The 27,804-nt window shown below is 42.1% G+C and overlaps 1 protein-coding gene and 1 long non-coding RNA gene across 3 annotated transcripts in view; one reads left to right on the forward strand and one right to left on the reverse strand.

Annotated features, from left to right (window-relative positions):
- Positions 1–27,804, reverse strand: part of LOC308586709 — a 280,032-nt gene that overhangs the window by 30,997 nt on the left and 221,231 nt on the right. The window lies entirely within an intron of this gene.
- NUCKS1 (nuclear casein kinase and cyclin dependent kinase substrate 1) lies at positions 4,124–27,122 on the forward strand. Of its 2 annotated transcripts, XM_081193564.1 has the most exons (8): positions 4,125–4,377; positions 12,292–12,341; positions 15,081–15,186; positions 15,818–15,870; positions 16,113–16,262; positions 18,867–19,019; positions 20,117–20,266; positions 22,005–27,122. In XM_081193564.1, exons 1-8 carry the CDS (start codon positions 4,361–4,363, stop codon positions 22,202–22,204), a joined length of 879 nt encoding a protein of 292 aa, XP_081049690.1. In that variant the 5' UTR covers positions 4,125–4,360; the 3' UTR covers positions 22,205–27,122. The 2 variants fall into 2 exon arrangements, with proteins under 2 accessions (XP_081049691.1, XP_081049690.1); XM_081193565.1 differs by lacking the exon at positions 20,117–20,266 and having other exon boundaries at positions 4,124–4,377.

Genomic DNA, 27,804 nt, shown 5'->3' on the forward strand with positions numbered 1-27,804 from the left:
TGGCTCTAAATCAGTATTAATGTCACTGAACACTTCAGAGAGCTACCAATACAGTTTCCCCCTTGAGACACTTTGACTTTAGTAGCTTATGGTCTGTGGTGTCCTGCCTTTGGAACATGCTGCCCAAGGATGCTTGCCTGGTACAGTCTGTCAACTGTTTTATTCCCAGTGAAGATTTTTATTTGCCCAGATTTTTTGGGATGTTTAGCATGACTGGGTTTACCTGGCCGTTTATTTTATTTTGCTTAACAGGATTCATATACTGCTTAATCATCAAAACCTCTAAGCTGTTTACATTAAAGGAATATGAAATACACATTAAAAATACAGTACTGATGAAATCGGACGTTAAAAACAAGTTGCTCTAGTTTTTTCCAAAATCTAAGTATTATCAGTAATTTTCAAACTGTGCATACCAAAAAAAGTTACATGTTAGTATACATGTCAGAATTGCGTGTCTGGATAGGCTTGCCTAAACAAAGTTTTTAGCAGGCGCCAAAACAATATAGTGAAGGCACCTGCCTATAATACTCTGGTGTAAGTGCTGTCACTCTGGAGAACTGATTTGTTGCAAACATGGAACGAACATTATGTAGCAATTGTAAAAGCGCCAGTTCCCCAGATTGAAGTGGTTGAGTTGGCACATATGGGCTGAGGCAATCTTTCAAGTGAACTGGTCTCAAGCTGTTGAGGGCTTTATATACCAATACAGTCGTATCTTGGATCCCGAATGCCTTGGTATTCGGATATTTTGAAACAGTGACTGTTCCGGTTTGCAAACGTTCTTTGGAACCCAAACATCCGATGGGGCTTCTTCTGTGCCTTCTGATTGGCTGCAGGAGGTTCCTGCAGTCAGTCAGAAGCCACACTTTGGTTTCCAAACATTTTGGAAGTTGGTTGACTTCCAAGGGACGACTGTAGTAGCACCCACAGGGAATTCTATTATACTGTATTAATCTTTGAGTCTGTTTCACTTCACTTTTTTGTATACCACTTTTGAAACGCTGTATATATATCAATGCAGCACTTTTTTTCTGGGGAGACACAGGGGTACGCATACCCCTAAACATTTTGTGAATCTAATGGGAGAAGAAGCTAAAAAAATTAAATTGTTTAGTTTCTTCTCTAGCACGATGAATTGTCAGTTCCGTTGCTACCCCTGAGGGTGGCCTAATTTCCTCTCATGGTGTTTCCTGAGTCTCAGAGGGAATGAGAGTACCCCTAAACATTTTTTTAGAAAAAAAGCACTGTGTAAATGCTTTAAATACCTCTGAAGTTTGGAATGTGAACTAAATAGGTGTCCTGTTTTGTGAGATGATAGTGGCTGCCATGCAAAAGAGCTCCCATCAGTGATACCCCATAAGATATCCCATCAGATCAAGAGTTAAGTCAGAAATTAAATCGGCAAAAGACAGAGTAGGGTAGGAGACCAGTGTGTAACCTGAGGTGGTGGAGTTGGATAGTTAGGTCTGTAGGATTGCATTCGGGTGATGGGTTGTGAACCTCAGCCATTCTATGCCTCTGCTAGACCCTAGATTCTAGGCTAGCTGGTTTCAGTCAAAACATGTTGTGACCATCCAATGTAGCATTATTTGACTAAACAGCTTTACACCATCTCACTAGATACAGTGGTACCTTGGTTCTCAAATGCCTTGGTACTCAAACAACTTGGAACCCAAACACTGCAAACCCGGAAGCTCCGGTTTGTGAACTTTTTTCAGAAGCTGAATGTGCTCCGTTTTAAGTGTTATGATTCCGTTTTGAGTGTTACGCTGAGGTCTGTCTGTTTTTGCTGTTTTGCTGCTGTTTTGCAGAGGTTTTTTTGCTGCTCTTTTTGTTCTGTTTTTGTGACTGTGTGGAATCCAGTTCAGCTACTGACTGATTGATTGTGTGACTGCAGTACATTGTTTATTGCTTTCATTTTATGGATCAATTGTCTCGTTAGATAGTAAAATTCATGTTAAATTACTGTTTTAGGGGTTGTTTTTAAAAGTCTGGAATGGATTAATCCATTTTGCATTACTTTCTATGGGAAAGCGTGCCTTGGTTTTGGAATGGACTTCTGAAACAAATTAAGTTTGAGAACCAAGGTACCACTGTATAGTAATAATGTTTCATCCAGCCACACAGTAATTAACAAGCACATTGCCTTAACTGAAAAGAATCCTGGAAGCTATAATTTGTTTAGCATTCTGGAAATTATAACTTTGTGAGGAATGAACTACACTTCCCAGAACTCTTCATGAGAAGCTATGTGCTGTATATGTATGGTGTCGTTCGATTTCTCTGTATACATAGTTGACTCACTTCCATATAGTGTGGTGGCTTTTACTCATGGCAATTCATGGCTATTCCACTGCTCGCTATCCACACCAGTGAGTGGAGCTTGATGAAATGTATCCAGGGGTAGGCTCTGCCCTTCAGCCACTCCTCTCCTGTCCCACACCGCCTTTTTCTGTGGCTGAAACATGTGGGCAAAGCACAGGCTGACAGGACGACCATCTTCATTTCCCCACAGTGTCATTGGTGTGACAGAAAAGAAGAAGGGGGTAGGGGGGCCACAGTTGATATTTAGTGGGTGCTGTGCTGCACAGCATGCCCAACATATTTTAAAAGTGAAATCTGTATCCTGCTGCTGCTTAATGTATATGTAGGAGACTGGGACAGAACAATAAAGGTTGCAAAGGCAAAAGCAGTAGAACAGGTATATGGTCCAGGGGGCCTAGAGCAGTTTAGATGTCACCCTCTGCTGTTTCCAATGAAGGAAATCAGCCCTGAGTGCTCACTGGAAGGACAGATTCTGAAGCTGAGGCTCCAATACTGTGGCCACATCATGAGAAGAGAAGATTCTCTGGAAAAGACCCTGATGCTGGGAAAGATTGAGGGCACAAGGAGAAGTGAACGACAGAGGACGAGATGGTTGGACAGTGTTCTCGAAGCTACCAGCATGAGTTTGACCAAACTGCGGGAGGCAGAGAAAGAAGTGCTCTGGTCCATGGGGTCACAAAGAGTCGGACACGACTAAACAACAAAGCAATCTTAAGCACTTCTGAGTTGGGTGCAAGCCCTGTTGAGCTCAGTGAGAGTTGCTACTTTTTATTATCAAGAAGCTCTGCTTCATTCTAGAGCAGGGGTCTGTAACCTTTTTCAGCAGGGGGCCAGTCCACAGTCCCTCAGGCCATGTGGTGGGCAGGACTATATTTTGAAAAAAATAATTCCTATGCCCCACAAAGATATGCCCCACCCAGAGATGCATTTTAAATAAAAGCACATTCTACTCATGTAAAAACAGGCTGATTCCTGGACCATCCGCAGGCCAGATTGGGCCGCATGCGGCCCCCAGACCTTAGGTTGCCTACCCGTTCTAGAGGTTTGAAGATGGGCAATGTTGAGTATGCACTCTGCATATTCTAGGGCTGAGACCTGATGCCATTTTGCTTGTAATTATTATTCAATTTCAACTATATTTCTGGCCAACAGAGATGATCAGCCAGGGGAGAATGGTGTAATGCAGCGAGGCATGCACAAAGCACCGTCTCTAACAGCAGTGAAGAGTAGTACAAGGGAAGAAGAGGGAGAAAGGGGAGCACATCGTATCATCCCGGCCCTCCGACAATTCTAGGGCCAAGCAAGGCTCGCGGGAGCATAACCATTAATTATGAAAGTATCGCGATAAGTGTCACAAATTCGTAGGGAGGGGCTGATCTGATTCTCCTTTCCCTCCAAAAACGTAGCCCAGCCTTTCTTATCGAATCTGCTGTTTGGCCTGGAGCCTATTGTTTCCCATAAGAAAAATAAATGCGAATGAAAGCGAATTCTCTCGTGCACGAAAGGGGACTGGGCTGTTGAATTATAGGGTCGGAATCCAAGCAAGCTGCTGCCGAATCTGCCATTGTGAAACCCCGGCGGGTTTTTCTGGCTGTTGTTGGCTGTCCGCTCTCATATCAGCTTTAGCAAGGAGCTCCCCTCCACCGCCTTCACTCCTCCCGCTCGCAGGGAAGGAGGCGGGGCAGCGCTTCCGTGATCGTTCGAACAGGCCAATGGGGCGCGGCGACGCTACGAGGCAGCCAACGAGAAGCGTAGGGAGGAGATGCTAGCCGAATAGGTTGCACCGCCCTCTCAGCTCGGCGCATCCCCTCTACTGGACGAAGTGCGACCATTTTGCAGGGGGGAGAGGCGAGTGGTGGCGATTGACGGCGCACAGGAGCCAGATCTGGGGTGCGGGGCGTCGGCCTGAGTCGCTGGACCCGGGGACTGACGGCCCCCGGGAGGGCGAGCGAGAACGGCGCCGACCGGGCTCGGTTCTTTCGTCTCCTTAGGCACCCGTGCCCGCCTCAGGGCCTCCGTTTAGCCCGCCGAGATGTCTAGGCCCGTCAGGTGAGTCTCCTTCGCGAGCGGCGTGAGGCCCGCGGGGCTGGCTCTGGCGGCCCTCGCTCCCGCAGGCCACCCACGGCCCTTCGGCGGAGGAGCGAATGCCCCGGGCCTCGTCCCACGCGAGGGGAGGGGAGGCGGCCTGGAGTCGGCTATGGCGGGAGAGAGGGGAGGGGCGTGTGCAGGCATGCAGCGTGCTGCTGCTGCTGCTCGGCGGTGGGGGGGGGGCGGGAGCGGGAGGCTATCGCACGCCGCCGCCCTGCAGGTCCCTTCCCTACAGGATGCAATGCTGCCCCTGAAGGTTAGCGCAAGCAAAGTCCACGTCTCTGCGGGGGAAGGAGGGGTGGCTGCGCCCGAGGCTTGCTTCGTGCACGTCGCCCGCGAAAGCGTGGACGGGAGGCATGCCTCTCACGCGCGCCGCTGGCTCCGGAGAGCCACTTGTGCGCGTTTCCTCCGGAGGAATCTGGTGACGGAGAGGCACGGCCCTTTGCTGCGCCTCCGTGTTCCGAGCTGCAACTTGCAGGGGCGACGTGCTTTTTTCTGTATCTTTTTGTACAGTGTGGCTTTTTGTACATCGGCGTGGGGGCGGGAGCTCGCTCGCCAGAGGACAGGGTTCGTAGAGCCAAGGGAGTGCTCCCTAGTGGAGAGGCGGGCGCGTTTGCATTCAGTGCATTTCGTGAGGGGCTGGAAATGATGCTTCTTGCAGCAGTGGCTTCATTTAAGTAGACAAGAAACGCCGTTTTTAGACGCCTGCTGCGCTTCTTTTGGACTGTAGCAAGCCTGGAAAAGAAGAACTTGTGTGTTTAATTGTGTCTTTGAATGTCAGTATCTGTGGCATTTATAACCAAATTCTTCCTTCAAGGAGCTGAGTTTGGCATGCTTGTGTGTCCCTATATTCTCACAACAACCCTGTGAGCTAGGTTGGATTAAAAGTGAGTGACAGGCCTAATGAGCATGATGGTTTACAGGGGATTGGAGCCCCATTCTCTCCATGGGGATGCAATAATGCAGGAGCAGGGCTGGCTCCAGGGTTTTGTGGACCCTTGGGCAGCAGGATATCAGTGTGGTACTTGTCCCCCTCAACCCAATATGATAGATACTTATAAAATTACTGCATTTTTTTTGTCTAGTTATGCTTATGTGGTAGTTGTACCCAGTTACTTGGGAGCAAGGTCCATTGAATTTAATGGACAAGGCTTCTGAGTGGACACATGTTGTGCTGTTAGGTTGCAATCTTATACACACATTTCTGGGAGCAAGTCCCATTGAACTCAGTGGGGCTTACTTCTGAGTAGAAGCTTACACATTGTTAATATTATGTAGTAAGGCTCCAGAAATCTTAGTGCAGTTTTCAAGCCATTTGGTGACTTCACAAATATTATCATATAATATGGGTTTAAAATTCATGACGTATGGATACTTGGGCCAAGGCATAGGAAATGTTTTTGTTTCTTTAAAAAGCATAATGTATCTGCTTTAAGTAGTTTGCCACCCTGCTGTTGATGCTGCCCTCTTCTGCTTGCTTTCTGACATAGACACACACTGATGAATGGGTGCACACATCAGCAAGTGACTGGTCTAGTACTCAGTCTCTTTCAGGACCTTGCTTCTGCAGTGCACTGCTTGAGGCATGTCTTGATACACAGCCTCTGGTGCCACTGTCTTTCTTCCATGAGGATGTGCCTCAGCAAAAGCAGCAGTCCGGCCAGCATGCTTTCTGCCCCCTTTTCCTGAAGGAGAGTGTCAGGGGCTGTCTCAGCTGTAGAGCACCACAATAGGCAGAGAAAGGGTCTGTCTTTGGTGTCCATACCTTTTGGCTTCACTACTAAGGCCAGCCAAAACCTGCTTATTATATTATTAATTACTTCCCAGATACCTCATAGGATTATTAGAGCCTATACTTTGATGCTGTATAGACATTGTCCAACATTGATGAACTGATTATGATTAACAGCACAGTCCTAACCATGTCTACTCAAATGTAAATCCTTTGGATTCAGTGAACCTTACTCCTGGGTAAGTGGGGTTAGAGTTGGAAGCCTGAGTCAGACTTTTGTGGGTTGATTTTCAGCTACAAAAATAAAGTGTATTTATTTAGTTATTAATTGGAATGATACAGGCAAGCGCTCACAAAGCTACTCCATGGATAACATTGCATCATGAGAATGTAACAAGATTTTGATTTGAGATTAGTATGCCTGACTGCCACTTATTTTGCAAATGGAGTGAGCTGCATTGTAAAGTGTTTCAATTGCAAGTGTGCAAGTGCAAATAGCAGTGAGGATAAAGTGCACCCTTTGTCCATTTTTTAAGAAGTGAATTACTTAGCAAACCTCATTTTCTATCATGCTGAACATAAGGAATATATAAATAGCTTTAGTCTAGGTTGAAAATAAAGTTTCCCTACAAAATCCTTCCTTTCTACCATGTCAAATGCTTTTGCTGCATCCAAAAACATAAGTAGTCTTGGTGGTTTGCTTATATGTGCATTCTTGCTAAGGTTAATTACTTTTGTTATGCTTATATTGAGTTGTTTGCCATTTGTGATGTCAGTTTAAAATGGGTGGATGTAGCCAACATTTATTTTGTTGAATAAGTCAGGATCCTTCCCATGATCTTCTAGAACAGAGCGGTCCAACCTCTCAGACCAAGTGGGTCGCAAGAGTACTTTGACACAGAACCTGCAGGCCACACACTGAATTACATTTCCATATCATAAATTAAAGTATTTGTAACATAGTTAATGTTATTTAAATACACAATAGATTTAATATGTTTACTTATTAAACAAAATTTAGTACACAAACATATGTATGTGCTTTCATTAACAATGGAGACATTGAGTCCCTGTCAGGATAATAGGCGGGATATAAATAATAATAATAACAAAATATTTTAGAAGTCTTCTAGTAAAAAAGATTGAAGCCTCTTGTGAAGCTAGTAAATAAATGCAGCCAAAGAAGAAGGTGTGGGATGTTCAACGGCTGCCTCATCCTCACATGCCAGCTGGTTGCCACAGCGCTGCATGGACCAGCCTCCTGAGCAACATGGACCCCAGTATGATTTGCCCCTCCCTCATATTACAGCACTAAGCTCAGGATGAGCCCACAGTTGTGTCCCTGTCCTCCAGCACCCCCAGCATTGCCCACTCCCCACCCCCAGCAGCACTCGGGTACTCTCCTGGCATCCATGGGTCCTGCTTCTAAACAAAACGCTGGAAGGCAGAGAAGGAGAACCTGTCCAAGGCAGGAGCACCCCTGGTTTGGGAGTGGTGAGCCCCCCCCCAAGAGAAAGGAATATGGTTTGGATTGGCAGAAGGCAGCTACTGGCAGCAGTGCAGCAGATTCAGTGACTGCCTGCTCAATTTCCTGGGTTGGGGGAAGCAGGAGGCTAGGAGTTTCAAGTCCCGATGGGGAAGGCAACAAGGCCATGGCAGAATACCTGCCCTGAGAGCCCTGCCTCTGGGAATTAGCCTCCTGCCCTCTGGACCCAGCCATGTACAAGAAGAGCAGAGGGACAGTTTGTAATACACAGTGGCACAGCATAGCCAATCAAAGAAGGGAAAGAAGTTGATCTGTGTTTGGAATATACACGCAAACCCTTAGAAACGAGCTAACATGTAAATGAGCAGAGAAGCTTGTTTTAATTTGTGCAAATATTCAGTTCAAGGATATAAAAATTAAGTCCATAATTGGAAGCTATTGCTTTTTCAGAAATTGATTTTTATTAGCAAAAGAAACTTCAGTATGATAGCACTGGTTAAATAACACATAGGTTTCTAGTTGCTAATTTAATCCTCAGTTACTGTTGTGGTGGAACTGATAAGACTTCTAAAGGTTCAGTACATATTTAATTCACTGTCCTTAATACATTGACCTGTTGGCCTGGAGCAGATACTAGTTTGTTTCTTCCTTCAGAGGATTGGAAACAGTTTGAAAGAGGGGCAGTCACTTGTGGTTTGTACACATCCCCCTGATCTTTCTGGTAAACATGCTTTTGTATTTTTGTTTTTGGCTAACTGAGTGTGAGAAAAGATTGTTTCTTATTCCAATAATAACAGCTTTCATTTGTTACAATGTTGATTATTTTTCAGTTCCTCTCTTATTTAATATATTTCCTATGGTTGTACTGGGAAAATTTAAATATGCTTGTGCAGCTTGGGGTACATGCTGCTTCATTCTAACAGTGGGTATATTTGTAAGTATTGTTGATTGTACAAGCCTATAATGTGAACCTCAGGTGTGAACCTCATTGAATTCAATAGGATTTACTCCCAGTCAAGTGTGCAGGATTGAAGCCATAGGCTTTTTAAAGGAAATTACATCAAGGCCAGCAGTACAGTTTTTGCAAAGAAACATGTAATATAGTTTATAGGTGGTATCAAATAGTGATCCACCATTGGTGGAAGGAGTTCCATCAGGGGGTATTTCTCAATTCCCCTCATGTCATTCCTTAAATATGCCACATCTGAGGCAGATTTAGAGGGGTTGCAGAGAGCTCCAGGGGGAAGGGAGATAGCTGAATACTGCCACCTTCACTGTTCTGCCACAGAGTCACCACTGGATGCCACCAGATGTTCTAAAGGTAGTCAAGGATAAATCACATAGAGACGTGAAGGCAGCGGGCGGTGGACATTTTTTTTTTTAAAAAAAGAATATACTCTTACGAAACATTTCTATTTTAGAATGCTTTTCAGTTTTTTAAATGTAAGAAATAGTGCAGCATGGGAAAATAATTCTGATATTTGCCGTATTCAAGATCAACATGCATTATTTATACTGGATTCAACCAGACATTTCATCTTTGTCACACTGTACGTTTTGCATGCTTTCACCTATAGAGGGAATGCCTTTAAAATATCTCCAAATGACAGTGCAAGGGAACCACCATCCAATAAGCCAAGCTAGGCCCAGAAGAGGTCCTAATTTGGCTTTTGAGACCATTTCCCCAAAACCATATCCATCTGCCTTGCATCTAATATCATATGTGATATGAGGTATGGGGCAGGCAAAGGTGCACCTTCAAATGTACAATCTAGATTACTAAGGGTTGTTCCTTTGCATCCAAGCAAGGATTGTCAGCTTTATAGCAAGCCCGGCAGCTGTGCTGTTGAGTTCCCGATCAGCTGATCAGCACTTACAGTAAGCCCCACACTGTTTGAAATCAAAGGAATATTTCTACTTTGAAAACCATCTTAAGTTCACTTTGCCTTGGTCGAACTCAACTGTCATAAGAATGAAGTAGCAAACAAAAATGAAATGCAAATGACTAACAGGTAGAAAGTTACTGGGCAATCTAGAGCAGTTTCATTTGGTGTAAATGAAATGCCTATATTTGGCAGGCAAAGTGTAAATACCCATATTTGAGAGTGTCAGATTGAATCTCCATTTGCTTGGAAAAGCCTCTTTCAGCTCATTGTATCAGATAGTAGCACCGATTCAGTTTAGAGAGTAACTGCAGTGGGTAACTTGATTACATCTAAACTATTAAATATTTAAGAAATGTAGTGCTTTTAATTGTGAAAATTGAATTATTATTTTTATTTAAAAATATTTTGATTCCTTTTGTATATTCACATCTTTGAGAGGGCCAGATTTGATGAATTAAAGGGCCGACCAAAGTTGTTAAACTTTTTTTTAGGATTGAAGTTGCTGAGGTTTTTTTAGTATTTTACCTCAGGATATAAACTGCCACAAGGGTCAGATTAAACTGACCGGTGGGCTGGATTAGGCCCCCAAAATGGACTTTCAACATGCCTGCCTTAGAGGAAGAAAGCATGCCTTTCCTAGCTCAGTAATAATTATGCAGATAGTAACTTTAACAGCTGATGTTAGGTTTGAACAGGGCCAATAAGTTTAAGAAATAAGATGATGTGAGGTATGAACACACCAAATACATTAAATTATCTGGGTCATTCTGATATTTATTTTGCTGTTTTCCTAGAATTGACTCCTCAGTTTTGTTCATTGTAGTGATACAAAGCATAAAGTGAGTAAAGAGTAAAGAGTGCTTGGCAACATCATTGTAAGTGAAGTACAGTAGTAATTTTGTTGAGGTATTCTCAGTTCACTTGAGTTAGTTAATTCATTTTTTAAGGCTTGCTTGATTTTCGGCAACAGGTGCCTACTGCTTAAAACATACTCCAAAGTCTTGCATAATAAGGCTAGGTCAAGAGTGGGGAACTATTTGTCCTGTTGGGCCAAATCCTTATTGGTCCCCCTCATGTGGACCAACCTGACAGGTGGGTAGGACAATCCATCTGTCAAAAACATGTTCTCAAATGAATGGTAGGTGGGCTGTCACGCCCACTTGTCAAAGCCCTTTGCGCAGCACTTCCCAAGGGTTTGACAGCCAACTGGTGGCCAGCTGCTTGGAAACTGCAGCGCAAGGAGCTTTCTACAGAAATTAGCTGTGTGATTTGAGTTTCCCATGGGAAACTCAGTTACCCAACTGATCCTGCAGGCTTGAACTCCAGCATGCTTGAAGCTGATGGTCAGTGACTTCAGCTCTCCTTTTTTCAGGGATTAGTTTTGTGATCAAGTTCTCCACAGGGAACTAGGTTGCACAGCCAATCTAACTGCATCTACCTGCCCTACACATGACATCAAGTGTGGGGCAAGTGGGTGTAATATATATATATTTAACTTCATTTTCTTTACCATGTCCAGTTTTCATATTCATATTACCATTACAATTATATGAACAAGTACTGTAATACAGTCAACTTTCAACATGCTAGGATTATGTTCTGGGGATAGTACATAAAGCCGAAATCACATATAGTGAAATGGTGGCTAGGATTGCCAGCTCCCCCCACCTTAATTTCAATGTTATATCAGCTAAGCATGTAAAGCTAAATTCATGCAAGATAGGTGTGCTTAAGTTGTGAATTGTCTGCATACAATTAAATTGGGTGTCTCTGCATTTAGAGCATCCCTGCCAGATAAGAACATTTGCATCAGAAGATGCACATTTCCAACATCAAAGATTCTTTTCATTTAGTTTTAGAATGGTTAAGTATCAGCTGTATGCCACTTTTCTCTTAAAGTAGTGTGCATCAATAGCTTGAGTTAATTTTTCAAAATAGCCTATTTCTTATCAATATTTTTTAATTCCAAAATTCTCATTGATGTGTTTTCTAGTTCCCTTTTCCAGAAATCTACTTAAACTATCTCGTATGAATAGGAAACTAGAAATTGTTTAAAGCTTCAGTAGACTAGAAAGCAAGAGATAGGTGGGAACCCCTGGGCGTTTAGAAAAACTGTTGTAAATCATTCTGAGCCCATGGAGTAGCAGGATATAAATAGATCACAGTGGAACCAATTTCCTCTCCATCCTTCAAAAGGGGAGGGAGACCCTGCATGGATACTGTGTGTATGTGCCTGCGTGCGCATGCACAATCTCTCACACACACCCTCTTTCCCCCTCCCTTTCTCCTTTGCATTGCAGTCCAGGTTAGGGGCTGGCTGAGCAGCTTCCTATGTTACCAGTCCTGAACAACCATCCCCCAAACTAAGGCTATGGCCAGGTGATTAAGGTTTGAACTGTCAACAGCTTAGGAGCTATGTGGGGGAAGAGGAAAGCTGAGGCCTCATGTTGTCTAATCTGGAAGTATTGTGGGCACACTTAGCAGCATTGCAAAGCCTCTTCCACCGGCCATTTGCTATAACTTCAGTCATCTCTAAAAATGGGTGTATACAGTCATCAGTAGCAAAGGTTGCTGCCTGAAGTTTCTTGCTTCCTTCAGGAACCAAAGAGTATCCCATCTGTGTCATTTGGATGCCTCTTTAAAGCGGTTTGACGGATTGAAATCTAGTCTAGGAAAGCAGTATATTGGTGAAGGAGTCTTTGTTATTAACATTAATTGTAGATGCTATAACATTTCAGTCTGCTTAAACTTCTGTATTTCTGCCCTTCTAGGAACAGAAAAGTGGTGGACTACTCACAGTTTCAGGAGTCAGATGATGCAGGTAAGTTTAAATCTCTTGACAGTCTTTGGCAGCTACTTTAATAATATTATTATTATTATTATTATTATTATTATTATTATTATTATTATTATTATTATTATTAATTTATTATTATTTATACCCCGCCCATCTGGCTGAGCCTCCCCAGCCACTCTGGGCGGCTTCCATAAAAACCAAAAATACAGTAAAATATCACACGTTAAAAACTTCCCTGAACAGGGCTGCCTTAAGATGTCTTCTGAATGTCAGGTAGTTGTTTATCGCTTTGACATCTGCTGGAAGGGCGTTCCACAGGGCGGGCGCCACTACCGAGAAGGCCCTCTGCCTGGTTCCCTGTAGCTTTGCTTCTCGCAATGAGGGAACCGCCAGAAGGCCCTCGGCGCTGGACCTCAGCGTCCGGGCAGAATGATGGGGGTGGAGACGCTCCTTCAGGTATACTGGACCGAGGCCGTTTAGGGCTTTAAAGGTCAGCACCAACACTTTGAATTGTGCTCGGAAACGTACTGGGAGCCAATGTAGGTCTTTCAAGACCGGTGTTATATGGTCTTGGCGGCCGCCCCCAGTCACCAGTCTAGCTGCCGCATTCTGGATTAGTTGTAGTTTCCGAGTCACCTTCAAAGGTAGCCCCACGTAGAGCGCATTGCAGTAGTCCAAGCGGGAGATAACCAGAGCATGCACCGCTCTGGCGAGACAGTCCGCAGGCAGATAGGGTCTCAGCCTACGTACCAGATGGAGCTGGTAAACAGCTGCCCTGGACACAGATTTGACCTGTGCCTCCATGGACAGCTGTGAGTCCAAAATGACTCCCAGGCTGCGCACCTGGTCCTTCAGGGGCACAGTTACCCCATTCAGGACCAGGGAATCCTCCACACCTGCCCGCCTCCTGTCCCCCAAAAACAGTACTTCTGTCTTGTCAGGATTCAACCTCAATCTGTTAGCCGCCATCCATCCTCCAACCGCCTCCAGACACTCACGCAGGACCTTCACCGCCTTCACTTCCACTTAAAGTGGTGGGCACTGCATGGTTTAAAGAGCAAGGGTGCTTCTAAGCTGTGTAGTTTTATTCAGCCAAACAGTAAGCATAATGTTTTAGCAAGGGGTGATGCAGATGTGCTATCTTGAATAGGTTTTTGAGAGTTGCTAGTTTGGTCAACACGTTGTTTTAGCATGTGGCTTTTTAATTTCCATTCCTCTGAGGCTCTCTTCCTTCTTGGAGTACTGCAAGTGAATTATATTAATGTTTCTGGAACCTCTACAGGATTTTTTTCTTCCTTTCTTGGAAAGCACACATGCTGTTACTGTCTGATGAATGAAGCTGCTATGGTGGTAATTAATGAAAACAAAATATGGTGCTATCCTATGTTGTTTCTAATTTTGTTTTGTTGGCTATTCAGTTTTAACTTGTGCAAGATCTTCACCAATCAAGGAACAACAAGAACTTACCAAGGCATTTAAAGCCAACCAGCTGTTTGTGTGTCTGTCGAGCTCTTAACTACTGTAGTTTGGCTTATGAATTAGGTTTGTATCCAATGCTAATCCTGCTCACAGGAGACCCATTGAAATTTATGAACGTAAATTATTCATGTCCATTAACTCCAGTGGATTTACTCTGACTAGGACTAGCATTGGATACAACCCTTAACCATTTACCATCTTTATTTTAAAAAAAAAACCAAAAACATACCCCAATAAAATTCATCATGACAGACAGACTGTGGCAGTAGGCATAAGTGCAGTATTGTTGTGAAACCTGTATTTCAGTTTCTACCTTCCTTTTTATTAATTGATATGCTTTATGCACCATCACTCAACAGGTTCCAAGGGCAGCTCTCAGTATTGCAGCCAAATATTAAGTATTGTATATTGTTCCTCCTCCAGGAAACTTTATATGAACTGAGTGTGCCTTAGAGCACACCACATCCAGGGGTCCACTGTGGCTTCAAGTTGCAGTGGATTGGGAGCAGTGGGCAAAATACTGTGGTGCGTCCATCATTATTCTTCATATGAAACCCTGATAATTTGAGAAATCCTTATTGTATGACACTACTGTTCACCTGTGTATAAAAGCAGTTGTAAAAACAATTGACAACTGCTCACTGCTATTTGGATATAAACCAGATAGTCTCCCAGACAGAGATATTGAGAAGTTACGGAGATCTGTATTCAAAGGGTAGATTCGTAATCTGGGGAACCGGGTTCTTGTCTCCACTCCTCCACATGCAGCTGCTGGGTGACCTTGGGCCAGTCACACTTCTTTGAAGTCTCTCAGCCCCTCACCTCACAGAGTGTTTGTTGTGGGGGAGGAAGGGAAAGGAGAATGTTAGCCGCTTTGAGACTCCTTAGGGTAGTGATAACGCGGGATATCAAATCCAAACTCAACGAAACTGCCATGTTATTTTACTGGGGCTTTTAAATATTCTCTTGAGTGTTAATTTCCTCTAAGTATGAGTTTATTTTAAAAACCTCATAAATTGCTGTTTAATAGGCATTACTTGCATTCCATATCCAAACTAATTAAAATACAGCCAACTTAAAATGAACCATAATAATTGCAGAGAATCATCAAATCCAATCTAAAAGACTACTAGGTTTTCAGCAGCCCCAATTTTCAGTTGTTTCATGGCATTTTAGCAGGATGCTGTGCTTAGTGCTAATCTTTCATGGTTATACCATTTAATTATACTAACTGGCAAACCTGTAATCATCCACAACACCTGTTTTATCCCACTTACAATATAGATGAAGAATATGGCAGAGATTCAGCCCCTCCAGCCAAGAAAATTCGTTCATCACCAAGGGAAGCAAAAAATAAGAGGCGGTCTGGAAAGAATTCTCAGGAGGATAGGTAAGCAAGATCCCTACTACTTAAGTTTTTTATATAGGTGGCTTTAACTTGAGGACCTATACACTTTTCCAATTTAGTTTGGATGACTAGGAAAAAGGATTTTTTATATATACACAGAAAATGACAAATATAGTGCCCTATACTGTGTGTTTCAATAAAAGCACTTCAGCTTTTTCCAAATAAATTGTGGTTCTCTTATTCTGGACTTCTTGCCTTTCCTCTGAAATGGGTTTTGGATTTTTTATAAGCTGGTAGAGTAGTAGGGGATTGTTGCAAACTTCAAAGATAAATACCATTGCTATGCAGATTTTATAGTTAAAATTTGTATTTTTTCCTTCAGAATTCTCCCTCCTTGCAACTTGGGAAGCACAAGAGTTGCTTCAGCAATTAAGCAAAATTGCTTGTTGTCTGAAAGCTATATTTAGAATGATGCAGTATAAAAGTACTTTAGTAGATATCTTTTTATTCCTGGAGTAGATAATAAACTGAATAGAATTAATAAATTCAGTCAGGTCTTTTTGTTCAGATGAAACAACCTAGCTGCTTTCCTCCTTTACCTCAGAATGCACTAATAATACAATAATCTTCATGGTTGTACTTGAATTAGATCTATTAATTTTCCTTTTCACAGTGAAGACTCAGAAAAAGATATGAAGACAAAGAGAGATGATTCTCACTCAGCGGGTAAGTTATGCATCTTACTATATAGATAACCAACTGGAGTTCTTTTCCCTGCCATTGCTTCTCTCAGAAATGTTGTCTGTGTTCTTCTCTAAATTGTCTGTAACAGTATCAAATGCACTTTCCTTTGTTCTGTGCTTGCTCACTGGTCTTTAGCATTAAAGCCTGGAATAGTCTACCATTTCTGATTGTGCTTCCCTGCAGCAGAAGGCTAAGAATAACTTTTATCACCATTTTTTCCTCAGATGAAGATTTTGGCAGTGAGGATGACTTAGGAGCAGATGATGGCAAAGCTGATAGTGACTATGAGAGTTCTCAAAAGAACAAAAAAGGGAAAAAAGTGAAACCTGACAAGAACAAAAGAGCAACTTCCAAATCCAGGAAAAGGGCTGCAGGTAAAGGCTGTGTAAATCAAGTAACTCACTATGACCTGGTTTGCAAGTCACATTCAGCCATAGTTAAAATCATGGATCAGTGGGAATGAGCATTGTGCTGGGTGCACGCTACTGAAATCATGGGCACTTCACTTTTCTCCTTTCCTCTCCTGCTTCTGCCATGTTTCTGGGAAACAAGCTGTGCTGTGGCTTGTATTGGCTCGTGGTTTGTTCCTCTCCAAAGAAACCATGAACAGAAGCCAAGGTTTGTTCTTGGTTTACCATTTATGGTGTGTTTGGAGAAAAACCAGGGACGCATGCTTCACATGACATAACAAGCGAGCCCATAGTTTGTTTCCTAGTAGAAGCAAGGGAGGAACAAAGTGTCTGTGTTTTCAGCAGTGTGCAGAAGTGCCCTGCACATTCACATTAAGCCAGGGATGGAGAATCTCAGGTGCTGGGGACAAATGTGGCCCTCCGAGCTTCTTTATCTAGCCCTCAAGACACTCTCTAGGCCAAAATCTGTCCCCAGGCTACAACCCTTATTAGTTCTACTCTACTTTCTTGAGTGTATTTACCTGGCTGGAATATGTCCTTGAACTGTGATGAGGCTTCTTGCTTCCATGTTAGAGGATGGAGAGGTATGGAAGAAGGAATAAAAACCTCTGGCTTTTGCTTGCCTGAAATGTAGCCTACCATAAGAGGAATATCCATTGCTCCACTCACTTTTGCCTTTAATCTCCACCCATCACTGGCATTTGACCCATTCCGATTGTTTCCTGCTTGGCAGGGGGTTGGACTCGATGGCCCTTGTGGCCTCTTCCAACTCTATGATTCTATGATTCTGTGACCTCAAGCTAAAGATGTCCCCCACCTGTGTATGAAGCAGTAGGTAATGATAAATGCAACCTGGCCTACATTAAACTTCAGCTTCCTGCAATATATTTGTATCTATGGATTCGGTTAATGCCTATCAGTGCAGGCTTAGCCATGTCTGCTGATAAGTAAGTCAGAGTAAATTCAGCAGGGTTTATTCCCAGATAAGTGGTGTTAGGATACATGTCATCACCTGCATAACATCTTACATAGACAATTTCAGGTAATGCTGTTTCAGAAAACTGAGGGAGGACCCATTTCTTACTTAATTTAGCCAACTTGGCATATCTAAGCAACCATACATATTAGGTGTGTGACTGGAAGACTGGTCAAGTTATAGCTAAACTTGTTGAAGAATAAATATTATTGCACATTCTGATTCCTCACTGGACTTGCTTCAAAGCTTTTTGTAGCCTGTGCTGCTTAGCACAGTCCCTTCAGCCAAAGGATGTACATTAAAACATTCATCAGTTTTGAATAAAAATACACAAATTTATTTGTTAACACAGTAGATGGATAATTTAGAGATTTTTACATTTTTATAATATAAAAGAAAGAACAATATATGTTAACAAACCAGAAAGAGGAACCGAGGGAATTCGTAGGGGGGCGGGAGGGGGGTATACGGGGGCAGGAGGGGGGAAATTGGGGGGGGGATACAATTGTTGGAATAATTTGTTATGTGAAAATGGTTAATAAATTTAAAAACAAAAAGCATTCATCAGTAACTTCTTAGGCCACAATATAAACCCACAATCCACTGTGCTGGGGAAGGCTTCCCCCTCTGAGCTCAAAAAGACCTCTGATCACAGAGTTATGGCGAAGTCACTCTTCCAAGGGTGAACTCCCTGTTCTGCCTGCTGAAATGCCCACAAAAATCTCCAGAACAGAATGCTTTTTGGGGGGGCGGGGAGGGATCCTGAGCCAGCCCCACCACTATCACTTGGCAGCCTCAGGCCCAATCAGCTGCTCAACTCGTGCCTTGCTGCCTGGTGAAGGTTGGGATTGTTCTACCCCGGGCCAGCCAGCCAAAGACATTTTGGCACCTGAGGTGAACCACAAAATGTCAGCCCTCTCCCCGCCAGGGAAGAAGGAGTGAGTGAAGATCTACATCAGGTATAACAAGTAAATGATGATCTACATGGGGATCTGCTGCCCCTGTGGATCCAGCTGCCTGACATGGTCGCATCACTTTGCCTCCTGGGTGAGCTGGCCCTGGCTCTATCCATCCTTTTCTGTCCTCATTTGATTAGCATCTTTGTTCTGATTTTGGTTATACTTCCCTTTTTAAAAGAAAGAAAGAATCAATGTTTATCCACAAAGCTTTGCTACCTTTTCTCAGATGAGAGAGCCAGAGAAGAGAAATGAACAGTATGTTATGTAAAAACTAGCCCTGCTTCTTGTTGTTGTTTAGTCGTTTATCGTGTCCGACTCTTCATGACCCCATGGACCAGAGCACGCCAGGCACTTCTGAGCCCTGCTTCTGCTGAGTTCCATTTCCAGTGTAGAGAGCAGCAGGTTAACCAGTGCTGGGTGTTCCATTATTTACCATTACAGATGGGTATTTTGCATGGAGAAAACTTCAGAATGATTGAAAATTAGAATCTTTCAGATAAGTTTGGTGTTCAGCAAATCTGAATTATGTCATGAATAGACAAGCCTTTATTTCCCCCTAGTTTCTTCCCTACCCCAGTTGGAAATGTGTTCTGTACTGTCCATCTTCAGTGTTCTTTGGTGACTTTATAACAGAGGACAGTGAGGATGAGAAAGAAGATCAGAAAAATGTGCGCCAGCAGCGACAGGCAGCATCCAAAGCTGCTTCCAAGCAGCGAGAAATGCTCATGGATGATGTGGGCAGTGAGGAGGAAGACCAGGAAGAGGAGGAGGCATCGTTTCAGGAAAGTAAGTGGCACCGAACGGCACACACAAATGTAGAATAGGAGTGGGTTCGACAAATTACATCCATGCTTGATCTATCCAGGCTAAGCTGCCAAGGTAGGCAAACTTGACATTTCTGCTTCTTGAGTATTGAATGCACTTCATTGTTAATGTACTTAGTGTCCAGCTTGGCTGTTGACAACAAAGAGGGAAGGGAAAACAATGCTGTCCTTCAGGTTCAGGGTCCAAATCTTTTAGGACATGTGGAGAGCTTTTAGTCAATATTTCTATTAGTAAGATACAAACTTGCCATATTCGTCACTGTTTTATCTTCAGCACTGGACAACAAACTGAACAGGCCACTTTGATTACAAATACCATCCTATCTGGCTTCAGGAGACAGTAAAGGGCCTCAAATCCCCTTGTGTACATGGTTAGCAATTAAAAATCAATATGTGGTAAAATGCCTGCACCTCAGATTTTGCTTTCTTGCTTGTCTGTTGTGCAAATTGACATACCCTTGCTCTAAATGATGAAAAGTGGGGACCCGTTTGATATTTGCTGTGAATGTGTGCAAATAAACAAGAGAAACCCAGTGAGCTGATGAACTAGAATCATGGACATCTGGATTCAAAACCTGGAAGTCTGTTATAGGAAGCAGTAAGCTACTGCTATTCCATATATAATAAGTTACTGGTGTTTGCTTCCGAGGGCACTTCTACAGCTTGCTACAAGATGGAAGACCATATTGAACAAGAGAACAGACATAGGCTGGGAAGGGAATTCATATAGAACCTACAGCAGCTGGCATAGGAAATGGTCAGGATGAGCCTCCATGTAATTGCTCTTGAGGGAAGGAGAAATATGCCTATGCCACTGCTGTTTTAAATAATTGTGCTGCTTGTCACCAGTCATAAAGCAGATTTACATGAGGAAATACTGAGGCGCAGAAGTCCTGATTTCTCCAAGTTCTAGCAAGTATGTTACAGGATATAGAAGCCAAGAATGCTGACTTCTATCCCTTGATCAACCTACCAGACTTTCTCCCCCATTCTGTCTCTCTTCCAAGTGAACAAGGACAGCCCTTCTTAGAGACATTTCATTCCTCTCTCTCTGCACAGAAGAGTCTGGCAGCGATGAAGACTTCCTTGTGGAAGATGATGATGATAGTGACTATGGCAGTTCAAAAAAGAAGAACAAAAAAGTGGCTAAGAAATCCAAACCAGAAAGGAAAGAAAAGAAAATGCCTAAACCAAGGCTAAAGGCTACAGGTGAGCTCAGCTTGCTTCCCCTTTGCACCTGTTAGGAATAACATAATGGAAATTTGCTTGCAAGTGCTTATGTTTTCTCAGCTCTTCATCTCTTGTGCTTGAAAGAATAGGAAGCAATCAATTTTCAACTAGCAATTTATCCCTATTAACATACATGGCAGTCTGTATAATGTGGTAGAGCTGATTACTGGAAAGTTCTTGTATGGATTGCTCCTGATTTCAAAGAAGCTAGTGGCTGTATCAGGATGGGATTCTATGACTTCTTGGTTACCGGTATTGTGTTCAGACCACTTGCCAGTGCTGATTAAAACAGGTGATGTTCGTGCCTACCAGTCCTAAGAAATTCCCCTTGTTCCATTAGGCGTGAAAATAATATGGTGAATCTTAGCACAGTTCCAGGTGTACCCAAAGCTACATACATCCTGAAAGCATAAATACTCATTTGGTTAAACCTTGTCTTAACAAAAGTGCAAGCACAGTGTGGGTGGAAATTTTTTTTGGAGGCTTGGATTAAATTATCTAAACAATTACTTTGATAACGGGTATGCCCAACTGTTATGATCCTTTAAATATCAAATGTATCATGATTATAGGAGAAAGGAAGAGATGGTGCTCCTAACCTTTAGCTGCTATACTGAAGGAGAATTTTAGAATAAATGCATTCACGCTGGCTGTGTTTTCAGCCTAAAATCAGTTACAACACTTGAAATGCTGTGCATTGTTTAGGAGTATGTACAACCATGTAATTGCCACATGCCCAACTTACATTACACTAACCCTATGATGCCTTCGTATTTTAGTGAAAGTCATTCTGTTTCAAATTTGCTTTTATCATAACTGGCTGCTTACCCTTGGAGGAGAAAAAGATGGTGAGCATCAGTTCTAAGAAAGTTTTAATGGCACCTTTAAGAAGGATGTGGGAGAGGGTGCCTCATTGCTGGCACATTTTATTGCTGACACAATAGCAGGCTCTCATAAGTCTTTTTTAAATAATAATTAAAAAAAATACAGTTCTTATTAGGAGGAATTGGGCATTGGCCTGAGCACACCAAGCCCAAGGAAGACAAACAGCCAGTAGCTTAATTCTTTACTGACAGCATGCACTAGAGTAGCTCCCAAGGTGCACCACACACACACTTATGGCAACTGAATAACTGGTACTCCTTCCCCGGGCTTGTGCTCTGAGCTAGACAGTTGCGTCCACATGACCCTGCCTCAACCCACACTTAAGTTCCCTTCCCTGACAGGGTACACACAAACAAGCTGTGACTTCTACACTGAAATCACCGCTGTGCCTGTCTCTTCAAACCCGTCCTGGTCCTGGGAGACAACAGGGAAGGGGACGGAGGGGATTCTACCAGTCTGCCCCCTCAACAGTTTCTTCCTCTGCTCCTGACGCATCCTGCACCCCTTCCACTGTCTCTGACTGTTCAGACACTTGGTCCAGACCAAGCTCCTGCCTCACAGGTGGCACAAAACCCCATAAATCACTGACACACACCCCTGGATCAGCCTCAGGGGGCCTCTGCCACACACTTCTTGGAGCCCTGACACGCATCATCTTGTAGGAATTTAAGCTATGTTCAATAGTACTAATACGTTTTCATTCCTACATTACCAGATTGAAAAGTTAAGAAAGGAAAAACATATTTTAAAATGTCCTCAAAAGCTGATTTATTTTTTTAAAAGCACTAACTGTAAGATTCTTTGTTACATTTTGATGCTTTTCTTCCTTCAGTTACACCTAGTCCAGTGAAGGGCAAAGGGAAGGGAGGCCGTCCCACAGCTTCAAAGACATCAAAAGAAAAGACCCCATCCCCAAAAGATGATGACGAAGAGCCTGAAAGTCCTCCAGGAAAGAAGAAATCAGTTAGTCCTCCTCCAGACAAATCTGGGGATGAAGGGTCTGAAGATGAAGTCCCCTCTGGTGAAGATTAAATGGTGGTGTGGGAGAGAAACTTTTTTTGAGAGAGCAAGAGAGTAAGGAAAAGAGAATATACTTAGGGGTTAGAACATGGTTTTGGTTGTGGCTTGACTCATGGGCTGTGAATGCCACCTTTACTTTAGCTGTTTTAATAGTACAGTACTTTCTTCTTTTTTTAAGAGAACCTTTACACAATAATGATTTGACGTCACAGTCTCTACTGGCCATTCCGTTCTCCCCAACCAAATTTGAAAGCCATTTAGATTTAAATTAACAGCATACTAAAGATATATTTTTGAAGGCTTACTGCAGTTGTAAAGCAATAAGGATGAGGCTGATACTTGGAAATCATAGTTAACTAATGGTATAGGTTTTCCAAAGCTGCAGAAATTCTTCTAAGGCAACTGTTGCTTAATTGAATCCAAAACAAATATATTATTGCACATTGCATTTCCTTTGACATAATTAGTATATGAATTAGTTTGAAATCCATCATGGGTTTTAAGTTCCAATACTCCGAATGTTTGGGGTTCCACAGTCTTGTTTTAATGACCATTTGGTCTGTTCTATTTTTCAGTCTTCTGAAAGACCCTACCTGTTCATGCCGTAGATACTATTGCTGCTTATTGATAAGGATAGGATTCCAGTTGGCAGAACTGCATTCATTTTTTTCCTGACTCTCATTCGTTTTGAAATGTCCATCTTTTTATGCTGCTTTGAAGCTTTGCGTAAAATTTAAAGCTTGGTTTCAGGGAGATTTTTGGAAGCTGGAACAACTGTTTTGAAAAGTTGGGATGGGAGGCTGAGAGAGGTATTCTTTAGAAACATGGAAGTGACTTTATATATTGGCACAGTGTCTTTTTCAATCCAAGAGTCATGGCTTAAGTACTCCTTTCCCTGAGATCCTCAAAAGTCAGACTACACAACTTCCACCAACAAGGGGTTTAATTTATCCTGATCCATCATTTCCTTGCTTAGTTTAGTTTCCCCTGCTTTCTGCTTTCTCCATTGCTAGATCTTACTTATTCTCTAGTTAGCAGAGGCTATATACCTAGGATAAGTGAGGAACAGAGTGTGAACTGGAAGACATGATGTAGCAGAAATAGTGAATCTCAAAATCAGGATATCTTTCCAGTGTGCAAAACAAGTTTTCACTGATGTATCAGTATTGCCAATTTAGACACAAGACAGACTTTGCTTTTCAGTCCCAGGTAAAGGAACTGCAGTATTAAGTGTGAGTTGGAGTGCCATCTGCTTTACATCTTTCATTTTGTACAGTTGCAATAACACTTTCAACCATAATCTCTTTGCAAATTGATTTTGAGTATCAGTGTTCTGAAGCCAGATCCTTTGTCATCTGTGCTAAGATGGTTAAAAGTGTAGAGAATGCTATTCACAAGCATCCTCTTCAAGGACAAGGTCTGCTTGACTAGTATTGTAAGGCCATGCAAAGAATATAAAAGCAGTGAAATACCATGTAGGTTCTTTCTCTCACACATGCATACACACACATGGCATAGGTATGTGCTTTTCAACCTTGGCTTATTCAGACTTTTGCTATTTATAATAGCTCTACTTGTGTCTACATGACTTCCACTTTACATCTGCTTTGGGGTTTAGTGAAAGAACACAAATTTCTCCTGGGTTGGAGTAACAGTTTTGATGTTAGCATATGTGTTTTTGAACAATAACTAGAGAGCAAAAATATCTTGAGATCCTCCGTGGACGGAAGCCAGTCCAGCTTGACTCACATTTGCCAATTTAGCCAAAGCTTAATTGGCTGTGTGATCTGGGTACTACAGGCATGAAGACTGTATTGCTTCTTTCAGAGTGTTGAGTTCAAAGTGGTAAACTTATCCTATACTGCAAATGAAGCACTTGGACCTAGTCTATTTGGCTGCTCCAAATGTACACGTTTTTGAGAGCTTAGCTCTAGCCATTATGATCAGCCAACTGCTTATTGCTGTCTGAATATGTTTCTGCTGCTGATTCACTTATTTTGAAAAATGTGTGTCTTTTTTTTTCTTGGCATCCTTTCTTTAACACATTCAACAGTGTATAGGATGCATAAGAAAGTAATCAAGACTCCTGTTTTTTCTTTTTCGTTTATTTGAACCCATTACCCCCTTGAATTTTTAAAAACAGTTCTGTGTATCAGATATTGTACATGATGGAGAGCAGGCTATTTTATGTTGAATCTGTGAAAACCCAAACTATATGCTATGATTTTACTGGGTTCTGCATATGTCTCCCTGGAAGCAAATATTTAGAATATTGTGAGTGAAAACATTTAACTGCTTTCTCTCACCATTCTTTATAGTCCAGAGATGGAAGGAAAGTGTTTCCCTCCTGCAGTCCGTGTAACACTAGCAAAATAATGTCAATATTTTAAACTTGTAATTCTAGTTTGCAAAATCAGTTTTCTCTGCCTCTGTGTATATGGCTTCTGAGTGCAGTATTCTAGGGATGTGATAGCCGTATCAGTTCACTAGTTTGTCCCTTGGAACAAGTATTGCCAGAGAAACAAATCGGTATACATCAGTGTGTGTTACTGTACATTGATTGCTTCCTGGGAGTGGCAGGTTATTTAATAAGATTTACTACAAATTTGCTGAAAAACCAAAAGCAAATATTTTCAGTGTATCGTAAGTTTTAGCTTTGCAAGAAACTGTGAAAGCAGTAAGGGTATAAACAGAATTTTAGTAGGGGTTTGAAAGGGTTTTTGCAGCTTACCTTGGGGACTTGACGAGATAGTGGTTGCCATGGTGCTGAAAAAACAGCCTGCACACCTTAAAGGTGAATATCCAAGTATACTCTAGGATGGCTTTTACTTTTCAATCTAATGTTTTAGGGCAAATCAATAAAACTTTAATCAAGGGGCTTAGTGCTCAGTTTAATCTAACATACAAATCGTGTATAAATATATTGGGAGAGATGGGGAAATGTATATACATTCAGGTGGTCTGTAAACCCTTCTGGAATTGTTAGTAGGGAAGATGTGATGCAGATACTGAATATACTCAATTGTGATATGCCTGCACCAAGTACGGAAATGTTTAATTATGTGGATTGAAAATACTTTTTAAAACTTAATTTTAAAGCATGAGTCCCAAGTACAACAAACAGCTAAACTAAGGAGTGGAGGTGGGGCAGGACAAGAGCTATAACATGCTGGAAGCTTATGAGCTGTAGAAATTGGTGCTTTTGCTTTATGTAATTTTTCTGTGGAGTGTTTATTTTTTTAAAACAAATCATAATGTTGGCACATTGTTTTATAAAATAAAAGGAAATTGATTCCTATGATTTTAGCTATTTGGAAAGTTACATTAGTGCTTTGTGGAGGAATTTGACTGTTTCCCCCCTTCCCTCCAAATATTCATTGAATAGGCTCTGTGTGGGGCTTGGGTCCACCTGTTACTGAAACCCAACAACCCTTCCCTCTTCTCTCCCCCCTCCTCTTCGGGTTGCATTTGGAACAAACAACTTGTGGAATCTTGGGCCCAAATGGAAACTGGATAGCAAATCTCCTCTTGGGCATGGGGTATACTTGTAATAATTTAAGGACCCATAATTCACTAAGCTGACAGTTGCCATTGGTATTCCTCCTTTCCCCCCATTCTCATTTCAGTTTGCTTCACTGGGTAGCTCACACTTGGTTTTTCTTCATGAAACTTTTCTATCCCTTGAAGCAGAGGTTTTGCCTTTCAAGTCTATTAAAGCATTCACTATATGCTGTGTTGACCACTGTTGAGAGTACCTGTTGCCCCACCTGCCCCTGTACAAAACTGTAGAAAATGGAATGGTTCCATCAGTTTGAGCATGCTTGGTGTGACTGCAAGATACCATTGTGCATATGCTTTGTATATCTGGGGAGGGATTTTTTATAGGGGTTTGGGGCAAAACAATACGCAAACTTGCTTTAAGCCACAATAACATGAAAACCCCTTCAAGTATCTTGTGTGAATGGGAGTGGGTGTGCGTGTAAGCGTGCATGTGTGGGTGTCCGTCTGACAACTTAATGTGTGTTAGAAATTTGTGAACTTTACTTTTCCCGCAGAAACAGTTATTACAAAAGTTGTATATAAGAGAATTACATAATTTGTTTACCAGGAACATGTCACAGTAAAACCCTGAACTATTCTCAAATGTAAAGAGGTAAAAAGAAAGACTCCCAAGTGGGGCAACTTCCCTTGGCATCAGCTACAGGTTGATGAAATGGAATGCAGTGGATATTTGTCTTGGGTGTTCACTACCCTGTTGAGTTCTTGGTCTCCCCTGGATTTTTTTCATGGCCTTGAAAGACAGGCTGCTGACTAAAATATGGCACTTCAACTGGTCAGTTATCTGAAGGAATATTGCTAGACAGGATGCCACAGTCACCAGTCCTATTAATAGCCAATAGGGTTGTCATTCCCTTGACAATGAAATCTGCAGCATGGTACTAGAAGTTCAGTTTGAATGTAACATTAATGCTTTATTTAAAAAATGCATTTTTTTAAAGAAAGGGGGGGTTGAAGTGAACATGACGTTGTTGACCATGTTCGTGAATTATAGATGCAACATGCATTGGTAGAATTGTGTGATGGTCTTTTGTGCTACTTAATTTTACATATTCCAGTCTCTGTATGTACTTGCAATTAAAAAAAAATTAACAAACCTTGCTTTGCTTTTTATTGAAGGGTTCCCAGGACTGCATATCTGCTCCTGAGCTCTGTTTTAAGTATGTGTATCCTTGGCTTGTATTTTGTATTAAAAGAGAACATGGAAAAGAACCCTTTATTGTTCAGCATGTTGGATTTGTGTCCCCCTCATTTTTTTCTCTTTTTTTGGGAATATATTAAGCAACTTATTCTTCTGTATCTTATTTTCTTTTGTAAACTTCTTGGTTTTGTTTAAAAATGGCTTTATAAAAGGGCTTTTATAACCCATAAATATGCCTTCTGTGGTTTTTCCACTCTTTATTGTATAATGCCTAGCATCAGTTCTGCATTTGCTTTTTAAAAAATCATTAATAGTCTGCAAGTAAACCTAGAAATTCTGTGTTAAGACCACTTACCTTCTGTCCCGAGGATTGATGTTCAGGGTGCAGCTATTCTTTAACAGTGTAATGCTAATGATATCCACTCTGAAGTAAGTCCTTTTTAATTCAGTGGGGCATACTCCCAGGTAAGTGGGGTTAGGACTGCAGTCTAAGTCTCTAATGTACATAACTACTTCAGCATACATAACTACACACACTTTACTCAGAAGCTTTGTTCAGTGGGTCTTAACTCCCTGCTTTGTTAGTGTGTTTATGGTTGCATCCTGAGGGTGAAATACCGTATTTTTTGCTCTATAAGACTCACTTTTCCCCTCCTAAAAAGTAAGGGGAAATGTGTGTGCGTCTTATGGAGTGAATGCAGGCTGCATAGCTATCCCAGATAGATGCATTCGTGAATTATAGATGCAGGCTGCACAGCGATCCCTCTTCTTGTTCTGGCTTCTGAGATTCAGAATTTTTTCTTGTTTTCCTCCTCCAAAAACTAGGTGCGTCTTGTGGTCAGGTGCGTCTTATAGAGCGAAAAATACGGTAGTTTGAGATACCTTTGAAATTACAGTGGTGCCTCGCAAGATG

The sequence above is a fragment of the Podarcis bocagei genome, assembly GCF_964188305.1.
Source record: "Podarcis bocagei genome assembly, chromosome: 5".
NCBI classification, from domain to species: domain Eukaryota; kingdom Metazoa; phylum Chordata; class Lepidosauria; order Squamata; family Lacertidae; genus Podarcis; species Podarcis bocagei.

Bases quoted from the DNA above. Each gene is read 5' to 3' on its own strand.
- NUCKS1 (XM_081193564.1), top strand. The intron at 12,342-15,080 runs GTAAGTTTAAAT...CTTACAATATAG, and splicing joins TCAGGAGTCAGATGATGCAG to ATGAAGAATATGGCAGAGAT. The intron at 15,871-16,112 runs GTAAGTTATGCA...TTTTTTCCTCAG, and splicing joins AGATGATTCTCACTCAGCGG to ATGAAGATTTTGGCAGTGAG.